Here is a 16,035-nt window from a genome sequence, read left to right as displayed (position 1 = left end):
GGTCCAGAGAGACCCGGGTTCGGTTCCCGCTAAGGGCATGTACCTCGGTTGCGGTTTGTCCCCGGCCCTGGTCAGTCGTGCGGGTGGCAGCCACTCGATGTGTTCCTTTCGCGTCGATGTTTCTCTCTCTCTCTCTGTTCCTTTCTCTCCCTCCCACTCTACCTGAACAAAAAAAATGAAATAATGTCCTCAAGTGAGGATTAAAAAAAAAAGAAACTTTTTAGAGAAAAGACATTCTAAAGAAAAGATCTGTCAAATTTGACCACTTACAGATTTTTTTAAATTTTGTTGATAATTTATTGAAGTATACTTTAAATACAATTAACTATATCCAGTAAAGTTTTGACAGGTGTATATATTCATGACACCACCATCACAATTAAGATATGGAAGACTCGTTTCCCCCTTACTCCAAAAAAAAAAAAAAAAAGTTTTCTAATGCCTCCCCCCTTTTTTTTATCCTCACCTGAGGACATTTTTCCATTTTTTGTTCAGATAGAGTGGGAGGGAGAGAGAGAGAGAGAGAAACATCGATGTGAACGGGACTCATCAAGTGGTTGCCACCCACACAACCCAACCAGGGCCAGGGACAAACTGCAACTGAGGTACATGCCCTTAGCGGGAACCGAACCCAGGTCTCTCTGGACCGCAGGCCGACGCTCTAACCACTGAGCCAAACCGGCCAGGGCTTTAATGCCCTTTTGCGGTTCATCTTTCCCTCTACTTCTGGCTTTAGGTGACCACTGATAGCTTTCTGTGACAGATTAGTTTGCAATTTTTAAAGTGTTATATAAATGGACATTATACATTCTGTATCTTTTAAAAAAATTTTTTATTGATTTTAGATGGAGGAAGAAGGGGGCGGAGAGAGAAACATTGATTTGTGGTTCTACTTCTTTATGTGTTACTTGGTTGATTATTGTATGTACCCTGACTAGGGATCGAACCTACAATCTTGACATATCAGAACAATGCTCTAACCAAGTGAGCTATCCAACCGGGGCTGTACCCTTTTTTTTTCATTCTGTCCCCTTTGGATTCTGGCATTTTTCACTCAGCATAATGATTTTTCAATTCATCCATATTGTGTGTATCAGTAATCTGTTCCCTTTTTTTATTGCTGAGTAGTATTCCATTCTATGAATACAGCATAAAATTTATCATACTAATTAATAGTTTAAAACTCTAAAAAGTAGAGGGTGCAGGAGTGGGGAGGAGAGTATCAAAGGGGGGAAAAGGAGGGACATCTGTAATAAAATTTAAAAATTAAGTATTAAAAAATAAAAATTAAAAAATCTGTGAAAAAGGCAAATTAAAGGCAAAAAAAAATTTTTTTTTTTTTAATCCTCACCCGAGGATATTTTTCCATTTTTTGTACAGATAGAGTGGGAGGGAGAGAGAGGAAGGGAGAGAGAGAGAGAAACATCGACGTGAAGGGACACATCGAGTGGCTGCCACCCGCACGACCAACCAGGGCCGGGGACAAACTGCAACCGAAGTACATGCCCTTAGCGGAAACCGAACCCGGGTCTCTCTGTACCGCAGGCCGATGCTTTAACCGCTGAGCCAAACTGGCCAGGGCAAAGGCAAAAAATTTTTAAATAAAACAAAACTAAAAAGTATCTCAAAAAGAGAATTAAGCAAAAATTAAGCTAGGGAAAACATTTTTAGTGATTAAAAAATTAGTTAATATTTTCTATGAAGAGCTTTATATATTTTTTTAAATATGTTTTTATTGATTTCAGAGAGAGGAAGGGGGAGAGAGAGAGAGAGAGAGAGAGAGAGAGAGAGAGAGAAACAGAAACATCGATAATAGAGAAACATCAATCAGCTGCCTCCTGCAAACCCCTACTGGGGATTGAGCCCACAACATGGGCATATGCCCCGACCAGGAATTGAACCAATGAACTCCTGGTGCATGGTATGATGCTCAAACAACTGAGCCACACTGACCAGGCATGAGCTCTATATTTCTTAACATAAAAACACTGAGTCCCAGGTCAAGGGTATTAGAGCACATTAGATTAGTTAACAGATACAGTCATATCTTGGTTTGTTGTGCTTCACAATAGTTGTGTTGTTTACAAATTGGAGGTAAGACCCTCCACCAGCAAAGATTACAACTAACTCACTTTATTGCGATAATCACTTTGTTGTGGTGGTCTAGAAACAAACCTGCAATATCTCTGAGGTATGCCTGGGTAAGGAAGCACATAAGAAACAGCCTCATGCTACTCTGCATAACAGTAAGTTAGCAAAGAGTAAGTAAAAGGCACTGTTGGGCAGAGGAGACATGAAAACATTATTGTAAATGTCCAACTGTAGGGGTATCCTTAGAGGGGAGTGGGAGGCAGTATTGGCAAATGTTTGCAGATAGTTTGCAACATCATAGCAAATGGTAATAGTAAATTAAGTTTTAAAAGCAAGATACAGAATTATTAAAATAAATGTTTCCCAGTGCCTAAAAAGATAAGTCAGTGAATGAATAGGGAAAAAATGACTAGAAGAGCCCTGGCCAGTTTGGTTCAGTGGTAGAGTTGGCCCGCAGACCAATGAGTCACGGATTCGATTCCAGCCAAGAGCATGTACCTCGGTTGCAGTTAGTCCCCAGCTCTGGTTGGGGTCATATGGGAGGCAACCAGTCAATGTGTCCCTCTCACATCGATGTTTCTCTCTCCCTTTTTCTCCCTCTCTTTCCCTCCCACTCTATCTGAAGATAATTAGAAAAATATCCTCGAGCCTGGCTGGTATGGCTCAATGGTTGAGCATCGACCCATGCACCAAGAGGTTGCTGGTTTGATTCCCGGTCAGGGCACATGCCCAGGTTGTGGGCCTGATCCCCAGTGAGGGGCATGCAGGAAGCGGCCAATCATTGTTCTCTCTCATCGATGTTTCTGTCTCCCTCTCCCTTCCCCTCTCTCTTTCTCTAATATCAATAAAGAAAAAGAAAGAAGGAAGGAAGGAAGGGAGGGAGGGAGGGAGGGAGGGAGGGAGGGAGGGAGGGAGGGAAGGAAAGGAAGGAAAGATAGATATCTTTGGGTGAGGATTTAAAAAAATGACTAGAAGAGAAAAATACTAAAATGTTAATTGTAGTTGAGTTTAGGTGATGGGACTTTGGGTTTTTTTTAAACCTTTCTTCTGTGTTCTATTTTTTTAAATAGAGTATATATTTTTTTCTTTTTCCTTTTTTTTTTTATCCTCACTCGAGGACATTTTTGCATTTATCTTCAGATAGAATGGGAGGGAGAGAGGGGGAAAGAGAGAGAAAGAAACATCGACGCGAGAGAGAGACACCAACTGGCCGCCACCCACATCACCCCAACTGGGGCCAGGGACAAACTGCAACTGAGGTATGTGCCCTTAGCGGGAACTGAACCCGGGACTCCCTGGTCCGCAGGCTGACACTTTAACCGCTGAGCCAAACTGGCCAGGGCTTATTTTTTTCTTTATTTATTTTAGAGAGAGAGGAAGGGAGAGAGAGATAGAAACATCAGTGAGAGAGAACATCGATTGGCTACCTCCTGCATGCCTCACACTGGGGACTGGGCCCACAACCTAGGTATGTGCCCTGACTGGGAATCGAACTGGTGACCTCTTGATGTATGGGTCAACACTCAACCACTGAGTCACACCGGCTGGGCTATTTTTAAATTGATAAATATATTATTTTTTGTTGTTGTTTTTGTTTTTTATCCTCAACCGAGGACATTTTTGCATTCATCTTCAGATAGACTAGGAGGGAGAGAAACATCGATGCGAGAGATACATTGACTGGCTGCCACCACATAACTCCAACTGAGGTCCGTGCCCTTAGGGGGAACCGAACCCAGGTCTCTCTGGACTGCGGACCGATGCTCCAACCACTGAGCCAAACTGGCCAGGGCAAACATATTAACTTTTTATAATGAAAAATTAAATGTTAAATAAACCTTTCCCTCTAAGATCAGGAACAAGACAAGAATGTTGGCTTTTGCCACTTCTGTTCAACATAGTATTGGAAGGTGTAGCCAAAGCAATTAAGCAAGAAAAAGAAATAAAAGGCATCTGAATTTGAAAGGAAGAAGTAAAATTATCTCTGTTCTTAGATTACACAATCTTTTATGTAGAAAATTGTAGAGTCCAGCCCTGGCCGGTTTGGCTCAGCGGTTAGAGCGTCGGCCTGCGGTCCGGAGAGACCCGGGTTCGGTTCCGGCCAAGGGCACGTACCTCGGTTGCAGTTTGTCCCCGGCCCTGGTCGGTCGTGTGGGTGGCAGCCACTCGATGTGTTCCTTTCACGTCGATGTTTCTCTCTCTCTCCCTGTTTCTCTCTCTCCCTCCCACTCTACCTGAACAAAAAATGGAAAAATGTCCTTGGGTGAGGATAAAAAAAAAAAAAAATTGTAGAGTCCACACAAAAAACCTGTTAGAATTAATAAATGAATTGAAAAAAGTTGCAGGATACAAAATCAACACACAAAAAGCAGTTGCATTTCTATACCCTAGTAATGAACAATTCAAAAAAGATACTAAGAAAACAACTTTATTTACAATAGCATAAAAAGAATAAAATACTTAGGAATAAATTTAAACAAAGACATGAAAGACTTGTGCACTGAAAACTACAAAACATTGCTGAAAGAAATTAAAGAAGACCTAAATAAGTGTTAAGACATCCCATGTTCATGGATTGGAAGACTTAATATTGTTAAGATGACAGCACTATGCAAAATGATCTACAGAGTCAATGAAATTCCTTTCAAAATCCCAATGGCATATTTTGCAGAAATAGAAAAACCTATCCTTTTTTATTTTTATTTTTTTATCCTCACCCGAGGACATTTTTCGATATTTTGTTCAGATAGAGTGGGAGGGAGGGAGAGAGAGAGAAACATTGATGTGAAAGGGACACCTCGAGTGGTTGCCACCTGCATGACCCAACCAGGGCCGGGGACTAACTGCAACCAAGGTATGCGCCTTTAGCGGGGACCGAACCCGGGTCTCTCTGGGTCACGGGCTGATGCTCTAACCACTGAGCAAAACCGGCCAGGGCTAGAAAAACCTCTTCTGAAATTCATGTGGATTAATTTTGAAATAGAACAAAGTTGGCAGACTCACACTTCCCTATTTCAAAACTTACTACAAAGCTATAGTAATCAAACAACAGTGTGGTATTAGCATAAGGTCAGACATACGACCAATGGAATAGACTGGAGAACCCAGAAATAAACCCTCAGATATATGCTCAAATGATTTCTTTTTCTTTTTTTTTTTTAAGTCCAAATAAGAGTCGTTTATTAGCCAGCCAGTATCTGATTCCGAACACCTCTGTGACAGAGTTTTCGGTATCAGCCTATCCTTAAATGATTTCTACAAGGGTTCCAAGACCATTCAGTGAGGAAAGGACAGTCTTTTCAACAAATGGTGCTGGGACAACTGGATATCTACATATAAAAAATTGAAGTTGGTCCCTGGCCAGTTTGGCTCAGCATTTAGAGCGTTGGCCTGAAGTCCAGAGAGACCCAGGTTTGGTTCCCGCTGGGGGCGCGTACCTCGGTTGTGGTTTGTCCCCAGCCCTGGTTGATCATGCAGGTGGCAGCCACTTGATGTGTCCCTTTCACGTTGATGTTTCTCCCCCCGCCTCCCTGCCTCTGTCCCTCCCACTCTGCCTGAACAAAAAATGGAAAAATGTCCTCAGATGAGGATATTTATGCTATATATAAAAAATTAACTCAAGCCCTGGCCAGTTTGGCTCAGCAATTAGAGTGTCAGCTCTTGGTCCAGAGAGTCCCGGGTTTGGTTCTCACTAAGGGCACGTACCTCAGTTGCAGTTTGTCCCCGCCCTGGTTGGTGTCATGTGGATGGCAACCACTCAATGTGTCTCTCTCCCATTGATGTTTCTCTCTCTCTCTTCCTCTCTCCTTCCCACTCTATCTGAAGATAAATACCAAAAAAAAAAATGTCCTCGGATGAGGATAAAAAAAATAGAAAAAAGAATTGACTCAAAATGAAGTATGGGCCTAAATGTAAGAGCCAAAACAATGAACTCTTAAAAGAAAACAGGAATAAATCCCTGTGACCTTGGGTTAGGCAGTGGTTTCTTGGATATGATACCAAAAGCAAAGACAACAAAAGAAAAAATATATAAATTGGACTTCCATCAAAATTAAAAACTGCATCAAGGGACACTATCATGAAAGTGAAAACAGCCTGCAGAGTGGGAGAAAATATAAATCTGGTAAAGGATAACCCTAGAAAGAATTTTGAGATGATATTTTCAGAAAAACAAACAAACCTGTGCTTCCTATATCTTGTATGTGTCTGGTAGTAGTTGTGAGGGCTGGTTTCATGCAAATAACTTTTCTCATTGATGCTCCCTCTTTTTTTTTTTTTAGGATTCCACCAGTGTTGTTGCTGTCCTTCTGATAGACTTCAGAAGCTCATTACTTCCTCATCTCCCAGTTCATTTCCATGGTTCAAGCAGTTTTCTGATGATTGCCCTTTTCCCCAAATCAAAGATATACCGAGCATTTTACTCCGAGGTAACATCAATCATTAGTCAGCAAAACCACTACTGTTTTTTTCCCTAGCAGGTTAGCTGGTAGGGCAGCATCTCAGGGTTAACAGTGAGATAAGAGGGAGTGTTGGGAGGGCTAGTGAGAGTGGCTGCTTCTAATCCCTTTGGGTTTTGGAGTGGTGCCCTGCCATTGAGAGGTGAGAACCTAAAGGAACTGGACAAAAGTCTTTTTAGCTTCTAAGAAAAACCTTCTCTGTCCCTTTAAGTCCTAATTAGACTCATTTTCACTTTAGCTGCTTGATTGAATTTGTTGGGCTTTACCTACTGGATCAGAGCTTTCTACTACATTCCATTTTCTCCCTCCCCGTGGTTCATAGGCCCTGCCCTTGTGAATGGTCCCACCTGGCAGGCTGTTACAGGCACTCAGCACAGATTGCATGAGTGAGGGAGCTTACTGAGAATTATACAACCCGCTTAGAGACCAAGCAGTAGCCAAAGTCAAACAGATGGCCAGCCTTATGACGGATGGAAATGCTTGGAAAGGTGTGATTGCAGCAGCTTGTGAGAGGACAGTGTCTCTCCCTCAGGACAGATTCGCAAAACATGGAGGAGACAGGAGCTGGCTTTGGCTGCAGATGGTGTCTCGGGCCAGTCTGTGTCTCCCTCTGCTGCCTGCTGGTCTTTTCTACCTCCTTGTGCTCGTCCTTTCAACCAGGAACATGGAGGCAGCCATTTAGACACTCTTCAGCCATTTCTCTGCCTCCAGACAGGAGTTGCTGGAACCACTCCTGTCTGGCCCTATCACCAGGGAAGGACATGCCCCTTCTGCCAAAACGTGTTACCTGATACCTTCTTTTGTGCTTCCTGGCCTCCGAAGGAGCAGAATCTCTGGGAAAGGAACCCAGAAAGAAATTCTAGTTTTGAAAAATACAGAACAAAATTGCTTTAGACTCTATTTTTGAAACAAACTTGTTTGTTATGATGGTTTGTCCCTGTACTGACAGCTTAGGTTTTCAACAACCATCAAATCCCCATGTGGGTTCCATATCCTGTTGTTGGGTTTAAAGTGTTCTTTGCTCAAATTCTGTTTTGTTTAGGTCTTCTCCCTCTGGCAACAGCAGGCTAACTCGGGGCTGTCTTTAAAAGTGATCCAGGAAGATGGATTATCTGTGGAACAAAAGAGATTGTAAGTGGCTGCCTTCAGTGTTTATGTTTGCTTCCCTAAACTGTGCACGTCTGCTCTCTCTGCAGGATGACTTGCATTATGTAACACAGGGGTCTTGGCTTCTAAAAGGGCCAACACAGTCACTTCAGTGCTGCCAACTTGCAGGTAGCGAGAGCCCAGTGTATTACCAAGGTTTCAGCCCAGCCTTCCATGTAGGCACACCAGTCATCATGCATTAACGCTACATTTCATTTAAGTCAGTGAGATGCTTGTCCTACAAGTGTTGACTCTGTCACAGGACTCTAACTTGAAAGCATCAGAACAAGTTATGTAAAGTATGTGTGCCATAGGGGGATGGAGTTCTAATCTGTGAGCTTTTGATATTCCAGACACTCCAGCGCACAGAAGCTCTTCAGTGTTCTGAGCCATTCTGCCGGGGAGAAACGAAGTCCTCTGAAGCTACTCTCAGCCAAACTCCCAGAGCTGGACTGGTGAGCTCTGGTTTTCTGTTTATAGATGTTTAATGTTCTGGCTTTTGAAATGTCAGAAATCTTAGTGTTGGTCCTTTCTAAGCTCTTTTTTCTGTATAGTTTCTTAGGGATCATTGTAAAAGTTAGTAGTGACACACCATATACAATTTTATTCTCTTGAGAGAGTCTCTCTAAGGTTTCTTCTTCATCAATTAAATAAGAAGTTTCTTATGTGAATGGGCCCATTCAGGCAAGGCTGGTGATGGTAACATAAGAGCATTGTCTTTGTTTTTTTTAGCTTTCTCCAGCATTTTGCCATCAGCAGCATTAGTCTTGAGCCTGTGATGAGGACCCATCTCCCTGTCCTGCTCCAGGAAACTGAAACCAACCCTACTCACCAAGTAGAAAATGATAAGGTACAGCCATTCACCAAATCTGCTGGGAGTTCATGGGAAGAAAATCCTGATAGCCAAACTCCCAGAGCTGGACTGGTGAGCTCCGGTGAGCTCCTTGGGTCTTCTGGGTCAGTTAACAAAAATAGTTCAGGCGGAGTCCCTTTTATAAGACTCTCCACTTCCTTGGATACTGATGTAATGATACACATGAAACCTGCTGTATGCAGTGACTGTGTGCAGGCATCTACATTAACCCCAGCCAAGCCCCATGGCAGTGATGAAACTCTGGCACCTTGCTGTGCCCTCCCCTTCCTTCTCCAGGCCTTTCAAACTCGTGCTCAGTGCTCTCATGCCATCAGCTCTTTCTGATTGTAACAAGGCTTATCTGGCAGTGGGCGACACACTGAGCTTGATAAGGGGATGGGCCTTGTTAGTTGGGCTTGCTGGCATCACCAGGGTAAGGTGATACTTTATAAACATTGCCTTCCCAAGAGTGGATTTTAATCTGCTCCCACCTCACACTCCCCTCCCCCTAACCCCTCCCACCATTTCTTTGGAGCCATGTATCTTTATATGCTCAAAGAGGGCATTTATTTCTGTGAAAATCTAGATGATAGCTACAAAAGAAAATAGAAGCACTAAGCAAGCAGAAGCCTCATTTTTCCCTTAGGCAAAATTTAAAAATGAAAATGTCTGCTTGTTATATTTTGTTAAAAAGGTGCTATAAGCCCTGACTGGTTTGGCTCAGCAGTTAGAGCATCGGCTCTCGGACAAAGAGTCATGGGTTCGATTCTAGTCAAGGGCACATACCTCGGTTGCAGTTCGGTCCCCAGCGCTGGTCGGGGTCATGCAGTAGACAACCAGTCGGTGTGTCTCTCTCATATCAATGTTTCTCTCTCTCTCTCTCTCTCTCTCTCTCTCTTTTTTTCTCTCTCTCTCTCTGCTGATGTGACCAGCTCACGTGATGAGTGCCACCAAGCTGAGCTTTAGTCTAAGTTATTTGTGACCAGGCCTGCCCCAGTGAGTCTTGTGTATTGTGATAAAACACATAATTAAAGAGGCCCTTGCCATACTATGTCATTTATTATCTATATTCCTCAGCAGTTACGTGGTTCCTATCTCCCCTGCTTGATGCCCTTCGTTATTAGTGAATTTCTTCGAGTTGCTTTGCAGTATCTGCCTGCAGAGGGTCATGCCGTTGTATACTGAGGTTAAGACAGTCCAGCCTGGCTCCTCTTCTCCCCATCAAAATTCAAAGGACAAAAGGCTGCCTCCAGCCTCTGCTTTTCCTCATGCTGAGCAACTTTAGTATGTAAGCATTTCATAAAACCCTACCTCTGGACATTTTGCTCTCCAGAGGTCAGTCTGAACATAGCAAAGAGGAAAAAAGAAAAAAAAAAGACTGAGAAATGCTTCCTTCGCCAGCTTGTTTCCTTAGCTTAGGCTATGCTCCTTGGAGGGCAGGGCACCTGGACAGAAACATCTCCAGTGCCACCCGTTTCCCCCACTGAGATTACTACACCGATTGAGCTCATGGCATTGTTGTCCCAGACTGCCTCCCTGCCTAATGTTTTCTGTTGTGTTTTAACTGATCTAGTCAAAGTGTGCTCCATGGAAATTATAATAGTAATACAAAATTTTAAATGTGTTTGCTATGTGCCAGACAATGTTCTAAGCACTTTACACGTTACTTATATTAACTCAGTTAATCATCACACCTACCTCGCAAGGTAGGTTCTGTTGTTGGTCCAAGATCACATAGCTAGTGAGTGCTGGTGCTGAAGTTCAGACTCACAGAACCTGGCTCTAGAAGTCTGTTCTCTCACACAATGCTGCCTCCCAGTTGAATCACATACCCACATGGCTTTTCTTTCATGTAGGTCATTATCAGCATTGTAACTGGCCTCCCGGGATGTCATGCTAGCGAGCTCTGTGCTTTTCTGGTCACTCTGCATAAGGAATATGGCAGGTTAGTATGGCTGCTGCCTTTGCTTCAGGGAGAGGGATTCTGTGCCTGGGCCTACTTAGGCACTGGGAGACCTTGGACATGTACTGACTTTGGTGTAATTGGTATCAGCACAGTAGTCATCATCAATCCATTCATTTGACAACATTTGTACTGAGCACTTCCTGTATGCCAGACAGTGTTCTAAATGTGGAGGGCAAATGAACAAAACAGACAAGAAAATCTCTGCCCTCATGGAGCTTACATTCTAGTGTGGGAAGACAATTAACTGGATAAGGAAAAGAATGTATTAGCTAGTGAAAAGTGCTATGGGGAAAATAAAGCAGAGAAGGCTATAGGGAATGCTGGGCTGGGAGGTTGTGGATGGGAGCTGGGATTTCAGCTTTAAAGGGAAGACCTTCCTAAGAAGGTGACATTTGAGCAAAAGTGGAGGAAATGAGGGAATGAACCCATGGATATCTGGGAAGAGCACTGTAGCAGCAGGACCAGCACAGGCAAAGGCCTGGGCGTGTGCCTGGTCAGCAGGGTGATTCAGGACCAGGGTGGTTAGAACTTGGGAGTGTGTGGATGTGATCCTTCCCTGACCACAAGAGGACTGCATGGGTTCAGTTGCAGCTGGGACATGCTGGCTCAGGTGAAATTGGGGACATCATTCGTCCATCACTTCCACCTGGCTGGCAGTTTATTAAACAACACTTACTCACTGAACTGGGCATTTGGTATGTAGTCTGTCTACCTCAAAATAAGGCATCCTACAGGAGGCTGTAAAAGGATTGAGAAGACTGCAGTCCCTAGAGGTTTGGGAGTTTTGGGTGGGAGTTTTGAGTGGGAGATTGTGGAAGCTGGAAAGACAAGTTTTGGAGAGATATGAGGGAGCTATTGGACCTCCCTTATAAGTACTAAATAGTAAACCAGTTTCTCCCTCATTTCCCTTGCTTTTGTTCTGTAAACAGTCTGAATTCTTCACTCTGCCCATTTCTTATTCTCAGCAAGCATTTTACTGTGCACCAGACTGAAGCCATTGTATTGAATGGTTTCTTCAAGAAGTGACTGCCTGGTCAGGAGTCTTTCTCAACTCAAGTCTATTGACCTTTTTCCCTGTGGCAAGGAGTTTCCTGTCAAAAGCTCCAGTGGCCTTGGCCGGTATGGTTCAGTGGTTAGAGTGTTGGCCCATGGACCAAAGGGTTGTGGGTTTGATTTCTGGTCAAGTGCACATACCAGGTTCGGTCCCTGGCCCCAGGTGGGGTGCCTGTGGGAGGCAGCCAATCTATATGTCTCTCTCATTTCAGTGTTTTTCTCTCTCTCTCCCTCTTGCTCCCCCTCTCGTCCTCTCTTCAACTCTAAAAATCAGTGGAAAAAATCCTCATGTGAGGATTAACAACAACAAAAACCTCCAGTGGTTGGGGTTTCAAGGCACGGGGCTCCTCACTCAGGCAGTACCCTCTGCCTGCTTCTGTGGTTCCAGGATTGCTCTCTTCTGTATGGATGGATTCACTGGGCAGAATGTCTGGTCACATTTGAATCCATGGCTGAGCCTACGGGGCCAGGACTTCAGGTGGCGCCCACACTGAGATTGCCTTGCCATTTCCAGGTGGATGGTGTACCGCCAGATCATGGACGGCTCTGAATGTTTCCATGCTGCCCACTTCCAGAAGTACCTTTCTAGTGCCCTGGAGGCCCAGCGGAACCGCTCCGCCCGCCAGTCAGCCTACATCCGCAAGAAGACCAGACTGCTGGTGGTGTTACAAGGGTGAGCATTGGAAGTCTGGCGACAGTGGGTAGGGTGGTGACCTTGCCACTACTGTTATTTAATGAGTAGCTGACCTGGGGCTTGGAACAAACTCCACATGTGTATGAGCAGTGTCTTTACTACACAGAGAAGCCTTAAATGGGCAAGGACTCCTGTTGCCATCCTGCAACCTGGAATAGCTGGTGTAGCTTACACATAAATCTTAAGTTTGGCTTCAACATCATAATAGCCCCAAAAGATGGGGAATTAGGGAGGAGGTTTTCTGGATAAGTTTCTTTGATAATTCATATAACAATAGTGACCCTTAAGCCTCTTTCTTCACCATCTAGGCACGGGAAAGCCTCTATCTTCATCTAGGCAAGGGGGCTTCGTCTGTTTCAAGCCTCCCTCCTGTGGCGTTGCAGAGACAGTCCCCTCACTTTGCAATCTCGAGCCCCACCATCCTCAGGATGGCTGGTCTAAGGAGGGTTTCATAGGACAGTCAATGAAGAGTTTGATTAGTTCAGCTGAACAAAGAGCTCCCTGGGAGGACAGATTGGACAGTGTATATCACTGCTCCAAGCACCCTGGCTGCAAGGATTCCCTTGACCCCTTGCAAGGCCTTCCAGGAAGGAGCCCCACGCAAGTCCATCACACCCTTAGCCCAGAGGAGAATGTGCCGGAAACGCAGGCTATGCTCTTCACTGATGTCATTGTGGTTGGGAATACTCTTTGTGAGTTCTCATAAACTGCTTTTGTGCTATGCTGGATTTTATGCTTGTAAAATGATTATTTGCAGTTGGCTGATTGTTTCCAGTAAAGGATAGACCCTGATGCAAAGCCTTGTTTGGTCTCCTGGGTGTGATGGTGAGAATTGGAGGAAAGCCAGGTCATTGGTCCTAAAGCAGGAAGTGGGCAGGGCGGTGCACCCCACCAGGCCATCATTCCTCTTCTTCAGGCCTTGTTCTTACCCTTGCCCTGGGCTTCCCTCCTGTCGGCCTCTTTGTTCTCTTTGTGGTCTGAGGTTGTGGAAACCAAAGAGCAAGAGTCTGAGTCTGAAACCACTTGTTTTCTTCTGTTTTTTTCCATCACTTCTAATGGTCAAAAGAATGGATTGGCCTATGTCAGAGTTGAGAGTTACTGGGGCTCTGGACCTGGAGTCAAATTTGGCAGTTTAACATTGTGCAGCTGAGGTCATTTCCATCATCAGTCACTTCAGAGAGCACCGTTGACTCGTCTCTGATTGTACAAGTCTGCAAAAGTGTCAGCTGTCCTAGCTGCTCTGGACTGCAGTGACAGTGTATGGCCAGCCCACTGTACTCTCAGACCAGCCTTTGCCCAGTTACAGCGCTGGGATGCTAAGGACCTCAGATTTCTTAACAGACTGAAGCCGGGATACCAGCTGAATGCTGTGGCTTTCACTAAGACACTGTCCTCACAGGTTTGGCCCGTTCTCTTGAGACGCAGCAGGGAACGCGGCAGCCTCCTTTTTGAATACCCATCTCCTTGGGGATGGACCATCGAGCCCAGTAGTGAGATTGCTGGTGAAGGGTGACCCCATAGGCTTCTCAAGTTGAGAGTGTATTCCTTTGATGTTACTGTCATCTTGCAGGGGTGGGGAACATCCCACCCACGGGCAATATAAGGCCCGCAAAATCAGTACCAGCTAACATCACACACCACCAAATTAGCCTGACCAAATATAGCAGGCTAGTTTTTTAAAATATATTTTTATTGATTTTTTAGATAGAAAGGGAGAAGGGGAGAGAGATAGAAACATCAATGAGAGAGAAACGTCGATTGGCTGCCTCCTTCATACCCCACACTGGGGCTCAAACCTGCAACCCAGGTGAGTGCCCCGACCGGGGATTGAACCGGTGACCTCTCAGTGCATGGGACGACACTCAGTCCACTGAGCCACATCAGCTGGGCTAGCAGGCTAATTTTTAAGTTGGTAATTTTGTATGGTCTGAGAATGATATTATAAGTATCCAAATGGCCCTTCACGGAAAAAAGGTTCCCCACCCCTGGTATAGGATTCTTCGGGGGAAACCTGTGGTTAGGGCAGAGTTTTCTTTTGCCTGGATGGCCTGTTGACATTTGACTTACTGCAGCAGTGGTGTGGAGCTGTGGCATCGAGTGCAGCTCTTTATTGTTGCTATAAAAATTAATGTATTTTGAAATGATGACATTTTTAACATAGAGGACAGAACAGTGGTTACCAGGAGTTAGAGATGAGAGTTGGGGGGCAAGAAGAAGGTGGGTGTGGTTATGAAAGGGATCCCTGTGATGGTAGAAGTGTTTAGTGTCTTGACTAGTGATGAATGTAGGAACCTACACAAGTGATAGAATCATAGAGAACTAAATATGTATAATATACAAGTAAATAAAACTGGAGAAATAGGAATTTTAAAAAATTAATTACAAGAAATTTGTTTGTTCTTTGGAAGGTTGTAAAATCATTCTTTAAATAATCTACATTTAAAATTAAGCATCTTGCCCGGCTGGTGTGGCTCAGTGGTTGAGCGTCAACCCATGTGCCAAGAGGTTGCGGGTTCAATTCCCGGTCAGGGCACATGCCCAGGTTGTGGGCCCAATCCCCAAGTGGGGGGTGTGCAGGAGGCGGCCAGTCGTTGTTCTCTCTCATTGATGTCTCTCTCTCCCTCTCCCTTCCTTCCTCTCTAAAAATCAATAAAGAAAAATTACAGCATTTTCTGAAAACAAAAATTGAATTAATGTAAAACATGTGCCCAAATTGTAAGCTTAAATTGCAAGCATAAACAGTCCAAAGGACACTTGAATGGAATATCTGTTATTTCAGAGGAAAAAAAGTTCAAGTCCTGCAGGGGTTTTGTTTTGTTTTTATTTTTAATAAAGAGAGTACTAACAAGAAAGAGGCAAACATGAAGAACCAGTTTTTTACCTTCATCATACATTCAAAATGGCAGTTTAACCAAAGTGGCCGGATGTAATCTGGCAGCTGGAGTGGCCTGCTTCCTTCTGTGATGAGGGCTGCCTCCTCCTGTTTAGAGGCCACACCCAGGATGATTACTATAGGGCTGGGGAGGGATGAGGGTCTAGCAGGACCCTCTTAACAAGTAGAGTGACTGACTCTTAGGGCCTCCTCTCTTGCTTAGATGCATCATGTAGATGCCTTGGCCTCACCAAGGAGCTTGGGCTTGTTTTCACACTAACTTTTTTCATTAAAATAAATAAAGATTAATGGAATGCTCTGTAAACCTAGGAATTCCTCCGTCGCTCTCTCTAAGGATAAACCTATTGTATTAGAATGACCAAAGTCTGCAGGACTGGCTTGTAAATATTTTTTAAATAGATTATTGATTTTTAGAGTGAGAGGAAGTGAGAGGGAAAAAGAGAAACACCAATGTGAGAGAGAAACATCCATCTGCTGCCTCCTGCACGCCCCCTTCTAGGAATCAAGCCTGCAACCCAGGCACATGCCCTAACTGAGACTCGAACAGGTAACCTTTGGGTACACAGAACTAACATCCAACAAACTGAGCCACATCAGCCGGGGCTGTAAATCTTTTTCAGTTCTTTTTTACCCTAAGAAATGAGAACCTCTACAGGCTTATACCAAACATGGAAATTAAAAAGGCTCCAAACAGCCCTGGCCAGTTTGGCTCAGCAGTTAGAGCATCAGCCTGAAGACCAAAGGGTTGTGGGTTTGATTCCCAATCAAGGGCACTTAAAAGAAAAAAGGGCTCCAAACTGCCCAGCTGGTGTGACTCAGTTGGTTGAGCATAGTACCATGCAACCAAGAGGTCACCATTTTGACTCCTAGTAGGGGGCGTGC

The 16,035-nt window shown here is 44.3% G+C and overlaps 1 protein-coding gene across 1 annotated transcript in view; it reads left to right on the top strand.

Annotated features, from left to right (window-relative positions):
* Positions 1 to 16,035, top strand: part of CUNH20orf194 (chromosome unknown C20orf194 homolog) — a 121,456-nt gene that overhangs the window by 71,663 nt on the left and 33,758 nt on the right. The window contains exons 21-26 of the mRNA XM_036245658.1: positions 6,372 to 6,518; positions 7,591 to 7,679; positions 8,048 to 8,149; positions 8,427 to 8,544; positions 10,404 to 10,492; positions 12,081 to 12,239. Coding sequence (XP_036101551.1) covers positions 6,372 to 6,518; positions 7,591 to 7,679; positions 8,048 to 8,149; positions 8,427 to 8,544; positions 10,404 to 10,492; positions 12,081 to 12,239 — 704 coding nt within the window. The remainder of the gene's footprint in view (positions 1 to 6,371; positions 6,519 to 7,590; positions 7,680 to 8,047; positions 8,150 to 8,426; positions 8,545 to 10,403; positions 10,493 to 12,080; positions 12,240 to 16,035) is intronic.

This window comes from Molossus molossus, unplaced genomic scaffold, assembly GCF_014108415.1.
Source record: "Molossus molossus isolate mMolMol1 unplaced genomic scaffold, mMolMol1.p scaffold_m16_p_6, whole genome shotgun sequence".
Lineage (NCBI taxonomy): Eukaryota > Metazoa > Chordata > Mammalia > Chiroptera > Molossidae > Molossus > Molossus molossus.
The sequence above is the reverse complement of the archived record's forward strand: the minus strand, read 5'-3'. Positions and strand labels throughout refer to the sequence as shown.